The sequence below is a fragment of the Bombina bombina genome, chromosome 3 (genome assembly GCF_027579735.1).
Source record: "Bombina bombina isolate aBomBom1 chromosome 3, aBomBom1.pri, whole genome shotgun sequence".
In the NCBI taxonomy this organism is placed as follows: Eukaryota; Metazoa; Chordata; class Amphibia; order Anura; family Bombinatoridae; genus Bombina; species Bombina bombina.
The window spans coordinates 103,175,577-103,194,333 of NC_069501.1; the positions used below are offsets into that span (position 1 = coordinate 103,175,577).

The following is an 18,757-nucleotide window of genomic DNA, read 5'->3' on the forward strand; positions in this document are numbered from 1 at the left end:
TGGAACTTAAGGACACTGGAACTTGTGGGACACAGTTGTGCTCAAAAGTTTACATACCCTGGCAGAATTTAAGATTTTTTGGCCATTTTTCAGAGAACATGAATGATAACACAAAAACTTTTCTTTCACTAATGGTTAGTGTTTGGCGGAAGTCATTTATTATCAATCAACTGTGTTTACTCTTTTTAAATCATAATGACAACAGAAACTACCCAAATGACCCTGATCAAAAGTTTACATACCCTGGTGATTTTTGCCTGATAACATGCACACAAGTTGACACAAAGGGGTTTGAATGGCTATTAAAAGGTAACCACCCTCACCTGTGATCTGTTTGCTTGCAATTAGTGTGTGTATATAAAAGGTCAATGAGTTTCTGGACTCCTGACAGACCCTTGCATCCAGTGCTGCACTGACATTTCTGGATTCTGAGTCATCGGGAAAGAAAACAATTGTCAAAGGATCTGTGGGAAAAAGGTAGTTGAACTGTATAAAACAGGAAAGGGATATAAAAAGATATCCAAGGAATTGAGAATGCAAATCAGCAGTGTTCAAACTCTAATCAAGAAGTGGAAAATGAGGCGTTCTGTTTGATAACATACTGCATTCATCTTACCATCAATTCTGACCAAATTTCCTGTGCCTTGGTAGCTCACACATCCCCAAAACATCAGCGATCCACCTCAGTGTTTCACAGTAGGAATGGTGTATCTTTCATCATAGGTCTTGTTGACTCCACTCCAAATGTAGCGTTTATGGTTGTGGCCAAAAAGCTCAATTTTGGTCTCATCACTCCAAATGACTTTGTGCCAGAATGTTTGAGGCTTGTCTCTGTGCTGTTTGGCATATTGTAAGCGGGATACTTTGTGGCATTTGCGTAGTAATGGCTTTCTTCTGGCGACTCGACCATGCAGCCCATCTATCTTCAAGTGCATCTTGAAACAGCCACACCACATGTCCTGTATTTCACCTGAAGTTATTTGTGGGTTTGTTTTTGCATCCTGAACAATTTTCCTGGCAGTTGTGGCTGAAATTTTAGTTGGTCTACCAGACCGTGGTTTGGTTTCAACAGAACTCCTCATTTTCCACTTCTTTATTAGAGTTTGAACACTGCTGATTTGCATTCTCAATTCCTTGGATATTCAATTACCTTTTTCCATGACTCAGAATCCAAAATGTCAGTGCAGCACTGGATTAAAGATTCAAGGGTCTGTCAGGAGTCCAGAAACTCATTGACTTTTATACACACACACTAATTACAAGCAAACAGATCACAGGTGAGGAAAGTTACCTTTAATAGCCATTCAAACCCCTTTGTGTCAACTTGTGTGCATGTTATCAGGCCAAAATCACCAGGGTATGTAAACTTTTGATCAGGGTCATTTGGGTATTTTCTGTTGTCATTATGATTTAAAAAGAGTATCACAGTTGATTGATAATAAATGGCTTCAGCCAAACACTAACCATGAGTGAAAGAAAAGTTTGTGTTATCATTCATGTTCTCTGAAAAATGGCCAAGAAATCATAAATTCTGCCAGGGTATGTAAACTTATGAGCACAACTGTATATATGTATGTATGTATGTATGTATGTATGTATGTATGTATATATATATATATATATATATATATATATATATATATATATATATATATTCAAGAAAAGATTTTAGAGAAAGTGGTGACTGTGAGAATCACAGGCACCACCGGAAGGCGCTAAAAATCCCAATACAATGGTGAAGCTGCTGTATGTATGCAGATAATGACTGACAAGGTGAACCCTCAACCCTGCCTCTCAGTATAAAAGTATATGCAAAACAAGATTAATGCAAATTTCACAGCGCTAAACCAAATACAAGATATGTAAAAAAAGAATTATTCCCAGTATGCAATATAGGTATAAATAATTCATATATGGTACATGAATATATCTTTCTATTACTATAATTCTATCTGTAGAATCTAAAGTTTAAAGAACACAAAATTAAATGGTTTCGAAAATAATACTAATAATAATAATAAAGATAAGCTATAGAAAGCTTTTTCATCAGAGGCGAGCCGCCGCTCACTTACCTCATATGATTGAGGGGCCTGGATGTAAGTAGTATATAAAGCCTTCTTTGGGATACATTGTATCATACACCGCTTTAAACTACTCTGGATGCTGGACTAAACAATTAGATCTGTCTCTAATACATTTGTTTTGATTCTGACTTTAAATGTATGTACAGTATATCGTAAATATTCTTCTGCTACATTGTGGTTAATTTTTGCTACTCCTCAATATCTTTATTATTATTTTCGAAACCATTTAATTTTGTGTTCTTTAAACTTGAGATTCTACAGATAGAATTATAGTAATAGAAAGATATATTCATGTACCAGATATGAATTATTTATACCTATATTGCATACTGGGAATAATTCTTTTTTACATATCTTACTTGTATTTGGTTTAGCGCTGTGAAGTTTGCATTAATCTTGTTTTGTATGTGTAATATATATATATATATATATATATACACACACACATACACACAACAACAATTATATGCAATCAAACAAAAGAGAAAAAAAAATGTCCTGGTATAACTTGTGTCAGACAATTTCTTGCATAAGCACTATGTGGCTCTGTTATTTTTTTTTTAAACTTTTCAAACACTCTGTGACAAATTGGAGCCATTATTTGAATTTGGAGGGTCAGCCTCAGCTTGAATGTACTTTATTGCCCCATATACCTCTTATTTTTTGGATTTGGAACTTATGAGAAATTGCTCCCTTAAGCTTATTTTTGCATTTGAAAGCACGGTTATTAGTCATTCTTAAAAGGGATGGTGTACTTGAAAAATGTTATTATTTAAAAAGATAGAGTATCCCTTTATTAACCATTCCCCAGTTTTGCATAACCAACACTGTGATAAGAATACACTTATTACCTCTGTGATTACCTTCTATCTAAGCCTCTGCAGACTACACCCTTTTCCTCTGTGCTTTTGACTGACATGCATTTTAACCAATCAGTGCTGACTCCTAGATAACTCTACAGGAGTGAGCACAATGCTATCTATATGACACACATGAACTAGCACTGTCTAACAAAAACTATCACAATGAACTGAGATAGGCGGTTTTCAACGGTTTATAAAACAGTTTGAGTCTAACTAGGGTTTAGCTTTCAAAAAAGAATACCAAGACAACAAAGCAAATTTGATGATAAAAGTAAAATTGGAAAGTTGTTTAAAAAGGCTTGCCCTATCTCAATCATGAAAGTTTAATTTTGACTAGACTTTCCCTTTAAAGGGAAACTGTCTACAATAGAACAACGTACCAATGTAAACAAATTGAAATCCGGCGATTGTGCACGCAATTGCGATATTTAAATGATGGGATAGGGTCAGAGGGGCGTCCCTATGATGCTAGGCATGCCCTCCAGATCGTGATTGCATCAAGGAAGCGCCGTTGGCTTCAGGACATTCTATTCCGTCGTAACGGCGCTAAAGCCTGGCACGGTTAGGACGGAATAGAATGCCATATCGGCCTTAAAAAGTTAAAGGGACACCAACTACAAGTTGTAAACTACAGGATTATAAACCTTCATTCATAAGAATAATTTTGCAATGAAAACTGAAGCTTTATGTTATCAAATGAATAAACTGTTTTATGTTTATTCTTTTCAGTTATTTCCCTGTCCCTCAGAACAAAAGAATCTTTGCTAATCAATCACAAACTAATATTCAGATATAACACAAGGCTATTGGCTAAGAGGTGGAAATGTCACCTCTCAGCCAAATAGCGTTCTGCCGTGGGGTGCCTTAGCAGCTCAGTGCAGCAAACGCTGCAAACAAATAAAGGAGCTTTCAGCATGAAGTATTTTATACTTTATTATTAATTTATAAAGCGCCAACAGATTCCGCAGCACTGTCCATGGTAAACAAAGATGAAAGGACAGTATAATACAATATGAGAGACACTGGACAAAATTTAACAAACAAATACAGGGGGAATTGAGAGCCCTGTTCCCGTGGGAACTTACAATCTAGATGGGCAGAAAGGTGAGAAACAGGAGGTGGGGACTGCAAAGGTGGGAATGATGTTAGTGTGGAGTTAGATGAGGGCAACTATTAGGCAAGTGGAATTCATTAGTTACTAATTTGGTGATAGGCTTCCCTGAACAAGAAGGTCTTTAGGGAGCGTTTAAAGGAGGAGAGGTTGGGGGAAAGTCTGACAGCTTGAGGAAGTGCGTTCCAGAGGGTTGGTGCCGTACGAGAGAAGTCCTGTAGTCTAGCATGGGAGGAGGTGATGGTAGAAGATGCAAGGAGTAGATCGTTGTTGGATCTTATGGGACGGGCTGGAGTATATTTGTTGACGAGTGAGGAAAGGAGCGGGTGGGGCTGCATTGGTATGGGTTTTGTAGGTCAGTAAGAATTTTGAATTTAATTCTGCTGTGAATGGGGAGCCAGTGAAGGGACTCACAGAGGGGTGAAGCAGATACAGAGCATCGGGAGAGGTGGATTAACCTAGCAGAGGCATTTAAGATAGATTGAAGGGGGAGAGGTGGGAGAGAGGAAGGCAAGTTAGTAGGTTATTACAGTAGTCAAGCGGGGAAATTACTAGGGAATGGATTAGCTGTTTAGTAGTTTAAGTATTCAGAAAAGGACGAATTTAGGTGGTTGCGACAGGATGAAGAGAGCAATTGGATGTGGAGTATGAAGGACAGATTTGAGTCAAGTGTAACTCCTAGGCATCGGACTTGGGGTGATGGGGAGATAGTGATGTCGCCAACAGTGATAGTAAAGTTAGAAACTGGACAGAAATTAACGGGTTGACACTCAATGCTAGCGGCCGATTGTCCGCGAATCTGCAGGGGGCGGTATTGCACCAGCAGTTCATAAGAACTGCTGGTGCAATGTTAAATGCCGACGGCGTATGCTGTGGCATTAATCGATGTGCGGCGGACATGGTTCCCTAGACCATGTCCGTCAGCACAATGATAAATGGACCCCTAAGTGACTTGTTTATTACGCAAAACTACTGTATTGACTGATCCTTTAAACAGCATAATGTAAAATTAACATTTTATTACCATATATCTTCTATACCCCAATGGGAGTATAATTTCTTTTGCTGGCTGTGTTTACACAATTTATCTATAGCTTGGACCTAAGGTCAGAAACTTTCAGGATAGGTGGGGATATCACAGGCTAAATCAACTATGTAAAATACCAAAACAAGGTAAAGGAAATAGTTGTAAACAATTTAATAAACTCCAGCAGGTAAAGTGGATCATTTGGGAACAAATTAAAGGATATATTTTTTTTGACTGAACAGTCCCTTCAAAAGATATCAAAAATATTTTTGCATACAATTGTTCTTTATGTACAGAATTTGATTTCAAGTTTCTCTAGGATGTATGAGAGAGAGAAAAAAAGAAAAAGTACAATTTCCAGAGGTATTTGGGTTTATTTTCTTTAATTTATGAGAAGTGCATTACATAAAACAACGCTGTGTGTGTGTTCAAGATAGAAATAAACAGACTTGATTGTGTATAATCAGACCTTCTAGCTTATTTGTAAACTGAATGTGTGAGAGCTAGAGGCGGTTCATGAGTGAGAGGAATAGCGGGCTAGAGGCACCGGCATCCGCGGTAACGGGAAAGCCCCCTAGAGCTAGAGTAACCAAATGTGTTATAGAGCGGGCACCGTTTAACCCTTTTGTGTTGCAAACTCTCCCGTAAGCTATGCCTGCCAATGTCCACAACCCCGATAAAACAACATATTATTTCCCTAAACTATCCGACCACCGCCTGCCTTGCAAGCCACACCACTCACCGCACTCAACCGAATCCCGGCTGTGGATTCATTCGCCGCCATCTTCCTAAAAGCCTTGAGGAAGCAAATCCATCACAGCTGTGGTGCACTGGTTCCGGGGCGGAGCTTGCGCTGAGCTGACCAATCATAAAAAAGGAACCGCCCACTCTGGCTTGTTTACCCATGTGACTAGAGAAGGTACTAGCGATTGATTTCAGGATTTCAGTGACGAGCTGCTTCTGAAACGAAACTGGAAGCAGCACAGCAAGAATCATCTGACAGTTCATGGGCAGCACCGCAAAACATGATTTTCAAATGTACATTGTCGGCTTTATTCTCTGTTTTCCAATATACTCTTATTGTTTGCATACGTTTATTTAGGAATATATTTAAATAAATCTATTTTTTGTATATTTTTTTTTATTGTAACGGCAGCACTGTCTCAATATGACACAATATTACACTATGTGAAGTCTAATCGCCAGATCGCACTAGGGATAAACAATCTGACTTTAGTATTCTAAATTATTTTTTCGGCCATACGCCAATATCTTACTTACAATCTTGTTTTGGGGATTCAGACGACAGCTACTAACAATACTGTAGTGTTTGTGTCTCCTGGAACTAAAAAGGGAGACATTATATTTTGGGCTGTAAAGTTCCTGTTTTCCTCATTGACTTTTCCCAGGGAGCCAGCTGCTCACCTGCATAGATACATTGTATGAAACCCTCAGCCTATATGTTTGTATACAATCTTACAGGTTTTATACATTTGTAACTGTTTACAGTACACAGATACTAAATCCCTTCGCTATTGGGACTTTCAGAGAAAAACTTGCCCAAAATTCCAGAGATTTTTTTAGCATTTTTGCTATCACTCCATTTAAACAGAAATAGAGCCTTGTTTTTTTATTTACCTGTCAAAACTATATATGTTTTTAAGTAGAGAACCCAATGTATTGATCTAGGCACATTTTGGTAGATTTCATTCCACCATTTTACTGCCAAATGCGATCAAATAAAAAAAAAAAACAGTAACAAATGATTGTAAAAGCTTCTCAGAAATAGTAGACATACTTGGCTTTGCCATTGCTGTTTGGTAATTTGAATGACAGTAAGGGGTCAATTTATCAAGTTCGGCTCTGGCGGGCTGAATTCTGCTGCTGGAATTCAGTACTGCACAAGAGCGCTATTTTGCGCTTGGGTGCAAACCTGCCTGCACACAGCCAATCACGCGCGGGCAGGAGCTGTCAATCTCCCCGGTCAGACGAGACCTAAGAGGTGGCAAAAGGTTAGGGAAGCAGCAGTCTGATGACCACTGCTTGTTAAATACGGACTGCAGGTTCTCTTGTGAGAAACTGCAATCGTAGGCAGGCGAAGACTGCCGAAAGGGTTTGATAAATTGACCCCTAATTGCAGCTGCGCACCGCACTTCTATTATTCCAGGCAGTGAAGGGGTTAATCAGGTAGCTTGTGAGGTTAATTTTAGCTTTACTGTAGAGATTACCCTCCATCCTGACACCTTACACCCCCTGATCCCTCCTAAACAGTTCTCTTCTATCCCTCATCCCCCAGTGGTGACCACCATCTTAGGTACTGGCAGACAGTCTGTCAGTATGCAGTCTAGGTGGTTGTGTTTTTTTCTGCAGTGCTGTGTAGTGATCCTCCTTAACCCTTCCACCTATCTGATCCTCCCAAATAGCTCAGTAACCCTCTCCCTCCCACTACTTGTGCCCATCTTTAGTACTGGCAGCTGTCTGTCAGTACATTTAAAACACCAGCGATCGTTAGTCAGGGACTTCACCACCCCACCTTTTTTCTGAAGTGTAGCTTCCCATCCCTCCCTCTTCCTTTATTTTTTATTTTTCTGCAGTGTAGGGCCACCTGCTCCTCTACAGACGGTGACATACACAGTATCTGCATCTAACAACCTGGCATCTGCCTTCATCTGGAACTGTTCCCATATGCAGGCAGATGCCATGAACTCAGGAACTCCAGCTCTCACTATATATATATATATATATATATATATATATATATATATATATATATATATATATATATATATATATATATATATATATATATACATATATACATACACGTCATAATGGGTTAAGGGGTTAAAGCAACACTGAGTACCAACTATACTAACTGCTAAGAAAATAATGTTCATGGCATTAAAGTCAAAATATCAATTGCATAGAGTATGACATTTTAAACAACTTTACAATTTACTTCTGTTATTAATTTTGCTTAGTTCTTTTGGTATCCTTTGTTAAACAGTAATCCTAGGTGAGTTGAGGAGCTTTTATGTTAACCCATTTGGCAGCAGTGTTTGCAACATTGCTTATAGAAATGTTATATATAGTTAAAAAAACACTGCTGTCAAAGACTTCTATAGACACGTGGACACTCGCAAGCTCCTATCAGCCTACCTAGGTATAGTCTTCAACAAAGAATACCAAGAGAACAAAGAAAATTTTATTATTAAAGTAAACTGGAAAGTTGTTGAAAACTGCATCCTCTATATGAATCATGAAAGTTTAATTTTTTACTTCACTCTCCCTTTAAAGGGCAGCCCACCGACGAGTCCAGTCTTAAAGTTACAGGCACAAACCTATACAGCCTTTAAGGGTCAACTTCTACCACACACAGTCATAAAAGGACATGCCCACACAAACCCATACAGCCTTTAAAGGGTCAACTGACACCATACGCACAGTCTTTAAAGGCCAGATCACAGTAATGTTCACACATCTTAACCTGAAAGGGCAGCTCACCACCTGTTCACACAGTATTAAAGGGATATACGCACATATAACTCGCACAGCCTTTAAAGGGTCAACTCACACCACACACAAAACAGAAAAAAGTGGCAGGCTCTCAAGACCAAATACTATAAAATCAAAATTTATTGGACAACTTAAAAAAGTACACAGACATGGCAGTAAAAACTAGAGCAATGAATCTTACATGTTTCGCGCCCCCTACAGGCACTTAATCATAGATGAGGTACTCTGTGAGAAACCTCATCTATTTATGCAGTGAGTAACATAGATTAACTATTTCCTTGCCTCACAAACACAAATAGAAAAAGGCTAAAAACAGAATGCTGAAGCAGTTAGATACAATGGTAGAATCTCAGTAGGCTAGATTTCAAATATAATAGAAAAGAACAGACAGTGCAGGAGATAACAGACAAATTATGCATGATAATTACACTGAAAAAATGAGATAATACATTTTGTATAGTAAAATCGAAAAGATGTTAACAGAAAATGGAACTAAGATGACATCATGTCAAAAAATTCTCCATGTATATGAAGAATATATATATATAATGTACATAGAAAAATTTCTTATAAAAATTTCTTATAGATATATGTAAAGTTGCGTGAAAAAACTATAATTATTCATATAACCATAATTTTAAATTTTAAGATTTAACACTTTGCTTTGGGAACAGCAGAATGCAAATAGGTCCCTAAGGAGAAAGATCGATTGTATCATATAGGAACAAGTGGGTACAGATAGATACATATGGATACATATAGGTCAGGGCATGGATAGAGAAGGTGCACAGGAGTAGAATTGTAATTTAAACGTCAGTTTCGTTATCAATAAAGTAATCTATATCACATTCCCTATTCATGCCCTGTGGGGCGAGAGTCTTAAGTTTAAGGATCCAATAAAGTTCCTTCTTTTCCAAAATTTTAGCCTTATTGCCTCCTCTAATGGGGACCACAGCCATATCTATAATCTGGACTGATAGACTAGCCTTATATGTTAGATGAAAATTATTAAAATGATTGGCAACTGCGGAATCCTTATTATAATTTTTGACATCTCTAACATGTTCGCTATACCTGGTCCTGAGCATCCTCGTCGTTTTTCCCACATACTGACAATTACAAAGATCACATGTCAAAAGATAGACCACAAACTGCGAGCCACAATTAGCATAAAACTTTATCTCATAAGTATCACCGGTGGTTTGACTGACAAAAGATTGGCCTAATTTAACATTGGGACATGTATAACAAATAGAGTGTCCACATCTAAAGGTGCCCAATTTGTTTAGCCAAGTTCCTCTTTGTTTTTGTGAGTTACCTGTAATTTGACTAGGGGATAAAATTTGTGACAGAGTCCTCGATTTTTTAGGGACAAATTTACATTTGCCTATAACAGAGTTAAGACTCTCGTCTGCCCTTAATATGTGAAGATGTTTTTTCAAAACCCCTACAATTTCGTCATATTGTTGGCTGTATTCGGTGGAAAAAACAACCGAGTCAGCAAAATCTCTGTTGTTTTCAGACATGTTTTTTGACGTGTTTTTTGAGGGTAATATTTTGTCATTTCTAATTTCTGCTTGACACCTCTCAAGGACATCATTTTTGTATCCACGTTGAACTAGTCTGTCCCTAAGCTCACTAGCTTGTTTATCATAGACATTATCACTCTGAGTATTTCTTCTAACACGAAGAAATTGAGACTTAGGGATAGACTTGATAAGGTGTTGTGGGTGATGAGAGGTGGCATGCAAAATTGTATTGCCCGCCGTTGGTTTGCGGTAGGTTTTAGTAATTATTTGCATGTTCTCAATACTGATATTCAAGTCCAAATAGTTGACCTGCCTCTCACTGAAAGACCCTGTGAACGAGAGTCCCAAATCATTATGATTACAAAATGTTAGGAAATCTTGAAATTCATTGTCATTCACAGGGTGTCCCACTATCAAGAGTAGGTCATCTATATAACGAACTAGCAACACAATTCTGTTCTGCCATGGATTCATTGAGGTATAGATGTAGGTTAACTCCCACCATGCGACAAAAATATTTGCAAATGAAGGCGCAAATTTAGCGCCCATGGCGGTGCCACAGATTTGAAGAAAAAATTCTTCATTGAAAAGAAAATAATTATGTGACAAAAGAAAATTCAAAACACTGCAAATATACTCAATGAATTCAGTGGAGTATTGGGATTCCTTTTTAAGAAAAAAAGCAACACCTTGTATGCCTAGTGTCTGTGGAATAGATGTATACAATGAAACGATATCCATCGTTACCCATGAGAAACCAGGTTGCCAGTCAATTTTATTGAGGGTCATCAAGAGATGAGAGGTGTCCCGGAGGTATGATAACTTGGCAATAAGCGGCTTTTTCATTGTCATTTGACCGCTGTATAATTGCAAACTAAGTTCAATCTTGATAACATCGGACATTATACATTCTCATTTCAAGGTATTAGTGCACAGACTAAATTGACAGTACACCTGTGTTTTTGCACTTCTTTACCACTGACAAGCATTTCCCAATTTACCTAGTCTTCTCCCAGTCTAACATTAAGCACGTATTTTCCAAATACCTATATATTTTTTCTATAACACAGACATGGCAGGGTTAGATACGGGAGGCTCAGATACAGATGAGGCTCTCAGTGCTTTAACATCAGAAACGGACAATGCCACCATTATTGACGCTCTGCAAAATGAGCAAACTGACACTGAAACTGATTTATTTGATATGAAAACTAAAATGAAATACTTTGATAAAATCTTTGCAAAGAATCAAGATGTACAAGAAACAGCAGACATCAAAAAGATTTTTAAAAAATTACAACATAATCAAAGTGTGGATCTAAGGTATATGTGGGATATAATAGCCTTTCAGAAATATTTGGATACAGAGCGAGTGCCAAGAGGACTTCGCATTAAGAAATACCCATCCTTTGAATTTGAGGATTCTGAGGATCAGGATGATTGGAACAAAGCACTAACTGAATGCTCGCTTAAACTCATTAACATATTAATACGAGTTAAAGGCAAGAAGAGGGAAAAATTAAAACCAACCATTCTCCAGATTAAGGAGGAATTAAAGAGTCACAAGAAAGATGATGTTTATTCTAAATATAAACAGAATATGGATGAAAATATGAAAAAATTGGATGATGAGCAGGCAGCAAGAAAAAGCAATAAATTCCTCAGAGATAAAGAGGACTATGAGGAGGGCAGAGTGTATGATTGGGCAACGATCAGACAACAAAGAAGGAAATTTGGCTTCAGAAAAAATCATAAAAGATCTGAACAAAATGAAAGTCAAAAGCAACAAATGGCTAATGAGAACAAGGCCAAAAGTAATGGAAGTGATGTGCCGAAGTCGATTTTAAAGAATAAACGTAAACAAGAAAAAAGAGTAATCTTCAGTACTGATGATGGCGATTCCTCAGACTCAGAAGCTACTTCCAAAACCCCAGGGGGGTCCACCTTCTCCTCTTCCCTATCCTCACTTTCCTCTATTTCTCCTCTCTCCACTCCCTCTTCTTCTCCATCTGCTTCTCCCTCCCCTTCTTCTGCTTCTTTTTTAGGAGAACCAACGCTGGAGGATCAGCTGCAGGACATTCGTCCAAAAACCAGAAGAACATTGCAAAAAGAGGGAGAAGAAGAAGAAGATGGAAAAACAAGAGGAGGAAAAAAGAACAAGAAAAAGAAGGGACATTGATTGAATATCCTGAAAACTCTGAAAGTTTTGAAATTTCTGATAACCTGGAAATTTCTGATAACCTGGAAGTTTCTGACAACAGGGACATTGATGATAAGGTCACTGATAAAAGTATTGTTAATATCTCTGATTATGTTCTTACTAAAGAAGAAATTAGAGTATTATCTAAAGGCTTAGGCTTTGCTCCAACAAGAAAGTTTTCTTGTTTTAATACTCTCTTAGATATTAACAAATTTGTGAGAAAGTTATCGTTAAAAAAATATTTCTCAACCATGAGTGAAAATACTGATATGTCAGATTCTCCCAGGTCTTCATATGTGAAGGATAATTTGGAGGTTACACCTCATCTTGCTTTTGCAGATGCATGTGCTATCAGTGATTTAGAGAGTTTACTTAGTGAGGGCCCTATGACATCAATGTCTACACCTGCACTTACACCTGCACCCAAAAAACATAGGTCCGATTTTTATCCCGTTCACTTCAGAGGCCCTATGATAAATGCTTTCCAAAAATCCGTTCAAAAAGATATTTTTGAACTGGAACAAAGAGTTAGGGACACTGCTGCCCCCCCTAATCTTACTTTTAAAGAACGCCAGGCTCTTGATAAACTGGCCAAAAACAAAGATATCGTTATTCGAAATTCGGATAAGGGGGGCAGCATTGTCATAATGAATAAACAGCTCTATATGGATGAGGCTTATAGACAATTGTCTGACACTAAAGTTTATAGAAAATTGGACCACAATCCAACTAAGTTATTTCAAACTAAACTCATGAAAATAGTCGAAGAAGGTATTAGTCTAGGTCTTTTCAAAAATTCTGACATTGACATATTGGTACCTAAGCATCCGATTTGCCCAATATTTCATCATGTTCCAAAAATTCACAAGAATGAGAGGTGTCCCCCAGGTAGGCCTATTGTGGCCGGTATTGGCTCGCTTCTGGAACCTATGGCAGAGTGGATTGACACTATCTTACAGCCACTGGCAACATCACAGCTGTCATACCTCCGGGACACCTCTCATCTCTTGATGACCCTCAATAAAATTGACTGGCAACATGGTTTCTCATGGGTAACGATGGATATCGTTTCATTGTATACATCTATTCCACAGACACTAGGCATACAAGCTGTTGCTTTTTTTCTTAAAAAGGAATCCCAATACTCCACTGAATTCATTGAGTATATTTGCAGTGTTTTGAATTTTCTTTTGTCACATAATTATTTTCTTTTCAATGAAGAATTTTTTCTTCAAATCTGTGGCACCGCCATGGGCGCTAAATTTGCGCCTTCATTTGCAAATATTTTTGTCGCATGGTGGGAGTTAACCTACATCTATACCTCAATGAATCCATGGCAGAACAGAATTGTGTTGCTAGTTCGTTATATAGATGACCTACTCTTGATAGTGGGACACCCTGTGAATGACAATGAATTTCAAGATTTCCTAACATTTTGTAATCATAATGATTTGGGACTCTCGTTCACAGGGTCTTTCAGTGAGAGGCAGGTCAACTATTTGGACTTGAATATCAGTATTGAGAACATGCAAATAATTACTAAAACCTACCGCAAACCAACGGCGGGCAATACAATTTTGCATGCCACCTCTCATCACCCACAACACCTTATCAAGTCTATCCCTAAGTCTCAATTTCTTCGTGTTAGAAGAAATACTCAGAGTGATAATGTCTATGATAAACAAGCTAGTGAGCTTAGGGACAGACTAGTTCAACGTGGATACAAAAATGATGTCCTTGAGAGGTGTCAAGCAGAAATTAGAAATGACAAAATATTACCCTCAAAAAACACGTCAAAAAACATGTCTGAAAACAACAGAGATTTTGCTGACTCGGTTGTTTTTTCCACCGAATACAGCCAACAATATGACGAAATTGTAGGGGTTTTGAAAAAACATCTTCACATATTAAGGGCAGACGAGAGTCTTAACTCTGTTATAGGCAAATGTAAATTTGTCCCTAAAAAATCGAGGACTCTGTCACAAATTTTATCCCCTAGTCAAATTACAGGTAACTCACAAAAACAAAGAGGAACTTGGCTAAACAAATTGGGCACCTTTAGATGTGGACACTCTATTTGTTATACATGTCCCAATGTTAAATTAGGCCAATCTTTTGTCAGTCAAACCACCGGTGATACTTATGAGATAAAGTTTTATGCTAATTGTGGCTCGCAGTTTGTGGTCTATCTTTTGACATGTGATCTTTGTAATTGTCAGTATGTGGGAAAAACGACGAGGATGCTCAGGACCAGGTATAGCGAACATGTTAGAGATGTCAAAAATTATAATAAGGATTCCGCAGTTGCCAATCATTTTAATAATTTTCATCTAACATATAAGGCTAGTCTATCAGTCCAGATTATAGATATGGCTGTGGTCCCCATTAGAGGAGGCAATAAGGCTAAAATTTTGGAAAAGAAGGAACTTTATTGGATCCTTAAACTTAAGACTCTCGCCCCACAGGGCATGAATAGGGAATGTGATATAGATTACTTTATTGATAACTAAACTGACGTTTAAATTACAATTCTACTCCTGTGCACCTTCTCTATCCATGCCCTGACCTATATGTATCCATATGTATCTATCTGTACCCACTTGTTCCTATATGATACAATCGATCTTTCTCCTTAGGGACCTATTTGCATTCTGCTGTTCCCAAAGCAAAGTGTTAAATCTTAAAATTTAAAATTATGGTTATATGAATAATTATAGTTTTTTCACGCAACTTTACATATATCTATAAGAAATTTTTATAAGAAATTTTTCTATGTACATTATATATATATATTCTTCATATACATGGAGAATTTTTTGACATGATGTCATCTTAGTTCCATTTTCTGTTAACATCTTTTCGATTTTACTATACAAAATGTATTATCTCATTTTTTCAGTGTAATTATCATGCATAATTTGTCTGTTATCTCCTGCACTGTCTGTTCTTTTCTATTATATTTGAAATCTAGCCTACTGAGATTCTACCATTGTATCTAACTGCTTCAGCATTCTGTTTTTAGCCTTTTTCTATTTGTGTTTGTGAGGCAAGGAAATAGTTAATCTATGTTACTCACTGCATAAATAGATGAGGTTTCTCACAGAGTACCTCATCTATGATTAAGTGCCTGTAGGGGGCGCGAAACATGTAAGATTCATTGCTCTAGTTTTTACTGCCATGTCTGTGTACTTTTTTAAGTTGTCCAATAAATTTTGATTTTATAGTATTTGGTCTTGAGAGCCTGCCACTTTTTTCTGTTTTGTGCTATTTTGGCCTCTTGATCCCGGCCCTCCCGGCTACGGCTCTCCGTGCTTTAGTTGCTTTTTAGTTGCTTTTGACTTTGGGACTTTTTTCTAACCGCATTGCATAGCGGCTTGCTCCCTGGGAACAGACTTCCGGTTTGTGGGGGATCGATAGGCTGCGTTTGCCGTTCACTCTACTCACACCACACACAGTCTTAAAGGGACAGATCACATTAATGTTCACACAGCACAGCCCTAAAGGGCAGCTCGCAGCTTACTCACACAGTCTTAAAGAGGCAGGCACACACAACCTTTAGTCGATAAACTCATACCATATGCACAGTTATAAAGGGAGCGATAACAGTATGAATCCACACGCAAAGCACACAACCTTAAAGGAATGCTCTGTCTTAAAGGGGTATGTGCATACACACAGCACTCACAGCCTATAAAGGGACAACTTGCACCACATGCGCACAACCTTAAAAGAACAGCTCACACCCTGAACAGTCTTTAAGAGACAGGTACACAGGCTTTTAAGCACACTCAAATGTACGTATACTAGCTAGCATGGCTATTGGATAAGAGGTGGAAACATCACCTCATTCACTCATTGGAAAAAAAAAAAGCTTTGCCGCGGACGGCCAGAGCCGCTTAGTTTAGCAACCAGGTTGCGGCAAAGAAAAGGAACGTTTAACATACCTTTTTAAAAAGTCATCACTGAAGGTACCATTTATTTTCAGTTCTGGTAAATCCTAATGTTTTTGAAAGGCTAGGATTTACTATCACTTTAAGCACATCATCCAATAAAAGTAGTAATGGCAGGAAGACCTTCTTTAAATTGATCCACCATAGTTCAAAATGTCATGGATTTAGCAGACATTCGAAGTGAGATATGAAGACTTTCAAGCCTTGCAGAGGAAGTCCATGACACAGAGGCATTAATGCGTTGGTTAGCCAGTCGTAGGTTAATAAGGAACAGTCACAATGTGAAACCTGTAACCAACAATGTCAACTGCAACATTATAGTAATAACATTGATGGAAAATGCTGGGTATGTATAACATTTGTTTACAGGAATAGTGTACGTGATGGTTTATATTTTACTTGTACTCATCTATCCTTCAAGCAAATCATTTTTTTGGTGTACTGCTGAGCACAAGATATGCCCCAAAACCTGGCAAAGCACAAAGCCAACATCCAAGATAAAATATAGTAATTTATGCTGTGAAGAATGTGGGAAATACTTAGAAAGTGCCTTTACAGAAAAAGGTGGATTTGATTAAGATAGAAACCCAATCGTAGTAGAGATTGATAAAAGTAAGTACTTTCACCGAAAATACCACAGAGGCCCTTGGACAGAAGGACAATGGGGCGCCGAAAGTGCTAGACGTCGGCAAAATATTAAAAGGGATCCGCCTCTATGTTGAGCGAGCCTGTCGTAATCTTCCAAGCTCCCGACATAACGGCATTTACTATACATGCCATTGGTAATGTATAGTAAAGGATCTCTTGAATATAACAGCAGTCTGCCTAACCAGTAATACTAATACCCCTAAACCAAAGTACCCCTTGATCGCAAACTAACACTACACTAATAAAGATCTAAACCACCACTAGCCCACCGCAAGTACCTATTAACCTCTAAACCGCCACATACCCACCGCAAGTCAATATTAACCCCTATGCCACCACACACCCACCACTAGTACCTATTAACCCCTATGCCGCCACACACCCACCACTAATCGCTAACTATAAACCCCTATACCGCCACATACCCACCACTAGTATCTATTAACCCCCAATGCCGCTACATACCCAAAGCAAGTCACTAACTATAAACCCCTATGCCGCGACATGCCCACCGCAAGTACTATACTATTAATCCCTATGTCACCAAATACCCCAAACGTAATATAACCTATTACCTAACCTCCCTCTAAACTAAACCCCCTAAGTTACAATTAAAATCTAAAAATAAAAGTAAACAACCACAACCCCAAACACAATCAAACACTACTATAACTAACCCCCTACTAAACTAACCTCACTAAATTATGGCGGGGGGGGGAGTTAAAAAAAATAAATAAACTACAATAGCAAAAATAAAAAAAAAACATCATTATACCTAACATTAAACTACATGCCCCATAAAATTAAAAAAACACCCAAAACAAAACGAAACCCTAACACAAGAGCATATGGGGGCTCTTTTTATTTAAGGAATATAGGTGTATTAGGTTTTGTTAATTTCGGAGCGAACAGAGCCCTCTCTAGAACTATGTTTGCCAATCGCATCTAGCTGCCACCTTTACTGTGTAATTCTATACCGATTATCACTTTGAAAGCATTACAAATATAAAATTATCTTAACCTCAATCCTTTTTGTTATACCGCATGTGTGCTAAAAGCATTGATCATAAGTAGCAGGATTAGGAGTCACAACCAGTAGAGTTCAGTGTTTCATAATTACATTATAACCCTGATTTGAATACCACACTGTGGATATTGATACTTTAATAACAAACGTAGAAACACTGTAACTCAACTGCAATTCTGTTCTTAGACCGGAGAGCTCCTTACTTTAACACAACGGAACTTGCACAGCAATGTGTATAGAAATGGGAAAGTTTGACTAACTCACTCCTGTAATATCAAGGAGTGTTACTAATAGAACCATTATCTCACTTCAAACACTGCAATATAAGATCCTACATACACCCAATGAACTGATTATGATAAACTACATGTGCACAAGCATAACATACACTACACAAAGCGGTATATAGGATTACAGTGAGCATCGATGATTTAATCATACAGACTGGATATAGTAATTAAATCTTATTACACTATATTGATCAACCCAACATTACCAATAGTCAATGCAATAAACATAATTACTCTATATTCTCTCAGTTCATTTTTTGTTTCCTTGGGACCTATTACATCCTAGCAGCTTTAATATTGTTGAGTGGTGTATATAACCACCACACATTGACATATATTTTCTAACTGCATGGATAATGTCCTCACATTGGGACTCAATACTTAGACTCATTTTTAGTAATCATTAGGTAGCTTTGATAAGGTGCTCCTCGACCATTCAGACCTTTGGATATCTAACCATCACAATGACATTATATAGGCATATTATTGGATACTTCTTTCCAAGGGTGCAA

The 18,757-nt window shown here is 37.8% G+C and overlaps 1 protein-coding gene across 1 annotated transcript in view; it reads right to left on the bottom strand.

Annotated features, from left to right (window-relative positions):
• MORC3 (MORC family CW-type zinc finger 3) overlaps positions 1-5,897 on the bottom strand; it is a 340,436-nt gene extending 334,539 nt beyond the window's left edge. Inside the window, exon 1 of the mRNA XM_053705944.1 lies at positions 5,828-5,897. Within this exon, the coding sequence (XP_053561919.1) occupies positions 5,828-5,869 (42 nt within the window). The 5' untranslated portion in view covers positions 5,870-5,897. The remainder of the gene's footprint in view (positions 1-5,827) is intronic.
• Between the last annotated feature and the right edge of the window lie 12,860 nt (positions 5,898-18,757).